The sequence below is a fragment of the Rhinichthys klamathensis genome, unplaced genomic scaffold (assembly GCF_029890125.1).
Source record: "Rhinichthys klamathensis goyatoka isolate OS25496 unplaced genomic scaffold, OSU_Roscu_1.1 h1tg000080l_1, whole genome shotgun sequence".
NCBI lineage: Eukaryota > Metazoa > Chordata > Actinopteri > Cypriniformes > Leuciscidae > Rhinichthys > Rhinichthys klamathensis.
Window position 1 is genome coordinate 500,001 of NW_026606622.1, and position 5,000 is coordinate 505,000.

The 5,000-nt window shown below is 40.2% G+C and overlaps 1 protein-coding gene across 1 annotated transcript in view; it reads left to right on the forward strand.

Moving 5' to 3' along the window:
* Window positions 1-5,000, forward strand: part of inppl1a (inositol polyphosphate phosphatase-like 1a) — a 51,110-nt gene that overhangs the window by 316 nt on the left and 45,794 nt on the right. The window contains exon 1 of the mRNA XM_056251285.1: window positions 1-33. This exon is cut by the window's left edge and continues 316 nt beyond it. Within this exon, the coding sequence (XP_056107260.1) occupies window positions 1-33 (33 nt within the window). The remainder of the gene's footprint in view (window positions 34-5,000) is intronic.

Consider the following 5,000-nt stretch of genomic DNA (forward strand, 5'->3'; position numbering starts at 1 on the left):
GAGCGTCAACGGCGCGTACGCGTTATGCGTGCTGTAAGACTCATGCTTTACTATTACATTTACCTTATTTATCCATAACACACTATATTTAGTTGTTTGTGAACTTTCTTTCTTGCTTTCTTTCTCTCTTTCTTTCTTGCTTTCACACCCTGTCTACGCTGAAAGCGAGCGACGCGTCTTATAACAGGAGCGTTGTGCCTGTAAATGAATGCACGCGCAACAGATTGTTTTTAAAGTTGTATTTAAGAGTTTAGACTATTTAAAAGTGGCTTAGTGCCCACTATTATTAATGTTCACTATTATTAGTCCTCACCAACTCAAGCTTTGTTATTGTTTTATAATGTGTGTCGTCATAGGTTAGATTGGTTGTAAAGCAAAGCGGTATGAGGGTTTGTGTACTGTATATCTCACTTCATTCAACGTACGAGTTTATCCAAACACTTGAGTTGGCACGCGGGAGCCGCAGAGGTCACGTGACCAGTCTGCCCTCCACCTCATCATGCATAAAAATAACTGCGTGCTCCACTGTGAGCAACAGGCCAGTGGCAGGGTACTATTCTCTGCCATGGTCATGGAAAACACGTTCTGGAAGTGTTCTGCATGCTGGAAAAGCCTTATAAATGCATGCATTTCTTGTAATGCATGTTTGGTTGAGCTCTGTTCTAAAACATCTGGTACTCCTGGAGTCCACACAGCCCGGATCTGGGCCGACACTATGTTGCTGTCTGGGATTGCATTACTAGAAATGTGCTCGTGTTTAGAGTGAAATTATACGTTAATACTGATTATACGAAATCTGACTAATGAGATTGGCTAGTTCATATGCATTTGTACAATGTGATTTGTGTGAAAATGTACAAGTTTTCGAAAAACATAAGGATGAAGGTGGACCACCGAAAACCGTCAGTTGAGCGATAGCAGATCGTACGAGAAAATACGAATGAGATTGGCTAATTCATATGAATTCGTACAATGTTATTTGTACGAAAACGTATGATTTTTAAAAATGCGTAAGCATGAAGGTTCGTTCTTAAAGGGATAGTTCACCCCAAAATGTAAACTCTGTCAGTAATGACTCTCCCTCATGTTGTTCAACCCCGTAAGACTTTCGTTCATCTTCGGGACACAAATTAAGATATTTTTGATTAAATCTGAGAGCTGGATCACTCCTCTATAGGCTTCTAAAGGGATCGAAACTTGCCGGCCCAGAAAAGTTATTAAAGACATCGTTAAAATAGTCTGAGTGACTACAGTGGCTCAATCTTAAGTTTATCAAGCGACGAGAATACTTTCTGTGCGCAAAAAACAAACAAAAATAACGACTTTATTCAACTCTTCATGTCCTTCTCTGTGGGCCGTGAGATTTCACGTAGTGAAACAGCGCAGCGCTTCTGGGTTGTACGTCACACACACACACACACACACATGACCAGCGTCGGCCAATAGTGAGCCTACATGTGACGTACGACACAGAAGCGCTGCGCTGTTACACTACGTGAAATCTCACGGCCCACAGAGAAGGAAATGAAGAGTTTAATAAAGTTGTTATTTTTGTTTGTTTTTTTGCGCACAGAAAGTATTCTCGTCGCTTGATAAACTTAAGGTTGAGCCACTGTAGTCACTCGGACTATTTTAACGATGTCTTTAATAACTTTTCTGGGCCGGTCAGTTTCGATCCCTTTAGAAGCCTATAGAGGAGTGATCCAGCTCTCAGATTTAATCACAAATATCTTAATTTGTGTCCCGAAGATGAACGAAAGTCTTACGGGGTTGAACAACACGAGGGAGAGTCATTACTGACAGAGTTTACATTTTGGGGTGAACTATCCCTTTAAGCCCAACCGGCAGTGGCACAGGCGGATCGTACGAAAATGTGCGAATGAGATTGTACGAATTATATTGAATAAGCCAACAATTTGGCAAAACGTAAAAAATTACAAATTGCCATAAGATTTTGTTGTAAATTCAGAGAATCCAGTATCTGAATCCATAAATCTGTTGCATTTCAAGGAAATTAATGTTTTTTTCAATTCATGTGTAGCTCTGGGTATTTCCATCTAAACACACTGCATTCATTAACACACTGTTTTTGAGGCTCTTTAGTGGTTCGTAGTGTCAGGAATCCTCCTCTCGGCATCTTGTGGCTGAGTTGGTTCTTTGGAGATGAATAAAGTTCCTGATGTTTGATGGTTCTTAGTGTTTTCTTCAGATAACGTTCTCCCTCAGAGCTTTGGCTATGTTCTGGAAACGTTTAAACAAGCGTTCCTCCAGTACCATATCTGGTTTTTAAAGGATTAGTTCACATTAGCTCACTTCATTAGTCGTGGACATGCAAGAAGAGCATGTGTGCTTAAAAAGTATATAAATGTGTATTTTGTTATAAATGTCCGCTGGTTTGTCTAGATCAGACTCTTATTCCTCGGCTGGATCGTGTCGAGACTTTGAAGCTGCACTGAAACTCACATCTGGACCTTCGACCCGTTGGACCCCATTGAAGTCACTATATGGAGAAACATCTGGAGTGTTTTCCTCAAAAACTGTAATTTCTTTTCCACTGGAGAGTAAATTATCAGGACATTTTAATTCTGAAGTGAACTAATTCTTTAATAATTTTCTCAAAACATTAGCACAAACACCTCATTTATGCGTCGGTTATGCAACATTTTTCTGAAAGGTTTTAGTTGGACGTTCATCTAACGTTTTTTAAATGTTACTACTTGTTTCAGAGCGTTCAGAGAACATTCACAAGTAACGTTCCCATAATATTTGCAGAATGAGAAACTTGCTTATAGCCACGAAAAATACGTTTTTAAAGTATTTAAAAAAAAGTGGGCATTCAGAAATAAAGGGAACATTAGCAAAACGTTCTTCGCACATATTGTCGTCAGCTGCGTATAACTTAGGAATAAAAAAAAAAAAAAAAAACCTATACAGTACATGTGTAGCTCATATTTTTCTCCAGAGCCTGTTGATTGATTGTGTTTTGGTTTTGAAATGCAGTGTGTGAGATCGAGCGGGTTTTTTTACGCGTCAGAACACGCTCACATTTCTGAGTCCCGGTGCTGTGGGCGGTCCACCAAAGGGCTCAAGATGTTCCTCACACACGCAGGAGATCCACGTGTGTGTGTGTGTGTGTGTGTGTGTGTGCTGGGATACTCAAGCCAGAACAGGTTTCTGTGTGTGTGTGTGGACTGGCACAACAGATGAGCTATTTTAAGCAGTTGGTGCTTCTCTCACACCAGCTGTGAAAAACTGAATGAGGTTCTGATTGCCAAGACTTGCTTATTTACTACTCGCATGTTGTGGTTTCCGGCGTTGCCCTTTCGTGTCTCCTCTTATCTCTCTGATAGACAGTCAGTTTTACATTTCAATAGAGGTTTCGATCTCCTACTGCCCCCCTGAAGCACGGTGTCCCTCAGGGTTCGGCTCTAGGTCCGTTGTTATTCCTCATCTACACACTACTTAGGTCAGGTTTTAAATGTCATTTCTACGCTGATTACATCTAATGCTATATCTGTAAGCCTGCTCTATCCACTCAGCATTTCTACTTGTGTGAATGAAATAAAAAGATGGTGCAACTTAGGGATGCACCATATATCGGTCGCCATATTGGTATCGGCCCGATAATGAGCATTTTTAATGTTATCGGCCTGATAGGAAAATGTGAACGATATATTAAAGCCGATAAATAATGTATTATGTCCTTCAGCTGAGACTCCTCAGATGCGCACTGTTCAACATGAGGATTATGAATTGCTTGAAATATGTTTGGAATCAGCATATCAGCGCACGTCTGTCATATCGGCTACATGACATCATAACGAGAACATTATAAGTGTGTTTGGGACGTGGCTTTTAAAGGATTAGTTCACTTTTAAAAAAACTTTTGCTGATAGTTTACTCACCCCCATGTCATCCAAGATGTCCATGTCTTTCTTTCTTCAGTTGAAAAGAAATTAAGGTTTTTGATGAAAACATTCCAGGAATTTTCTCCATATAATGGACTTCAATGGGGTCCAAACGACCATTTCATTGCAGCTTCAAAGGGCTTTAAACGACACCAGACAATGAATAAGGGTCTTATCTAGCGAAACGATCTATCATTTAAAAAATAAATAAAAAAGTTTAAGTTTTATAAGTACAAATGCTCGCCTTGCTCTGTTCTGTGATTCGCGTTCGTGAATCTCCTGTTCAACTCATTCATCAAAATGAACAAATCTTTTTTTCCGAGTCATTTCGTTGGTTGAATGAGCGAAATGAATCGAAAAAAGATTCGTTCATTTTGATGACGAGTTGAACAGATTTTTTTTTTTTTTTTTTTTTTGAAATGACCGAAGGTTTCGCTAGATAAGACCCTTATTCATCGTCTGGTGTCGTTTAAAGCCCTTTGAAGCTGCACTGAAACTGTCATTTGGACCTTGAACCGTTTGGACCCCATTGAAGTCCATGATATGGAGAAAAATCCTAGAATGTTTTCATCAAAAACCTTAATTTCTTTTCGACTGAAGAAAGAAAGACATGGACATCTTGGATGGCATGGGGGTGAGTAAATTATCAGCAAAAGTTTTTTTAAAAGTGAACTAATCCTTTAATGGTGAGACTTTTGCTTTTGTAATCAGGCTCTCAAAAATTAGGATTTAGATTTATCACCCAATATATCGATTATCGGCTTTCAAGTATAAAGAATTATCGGTATCGGCTGAAATGTTGATATCGGCGCGTCCCTGGATCTCCTTCACTCACCAGTTTAATTCCCCTGTGAGATTGATCATCGCACCATCTGAAACTGGACTCAATCTAGAGCCCCTTTCACACAGCGCTTTGAACCCGGCAAATTGCCAGAGTGCCTTCTGTGTGAACGCAAACACGGCCCGGGACTGATGCCGGGTTGGGGACCTAGTAACATTGCCGTGTTCAGACCCGGAACGCGCGCTGTGTGAACAAAAGCCAGAACCAATGCTGTATAAGGGGTGTGTCGTAGTGATGATTCACGAGCCTTT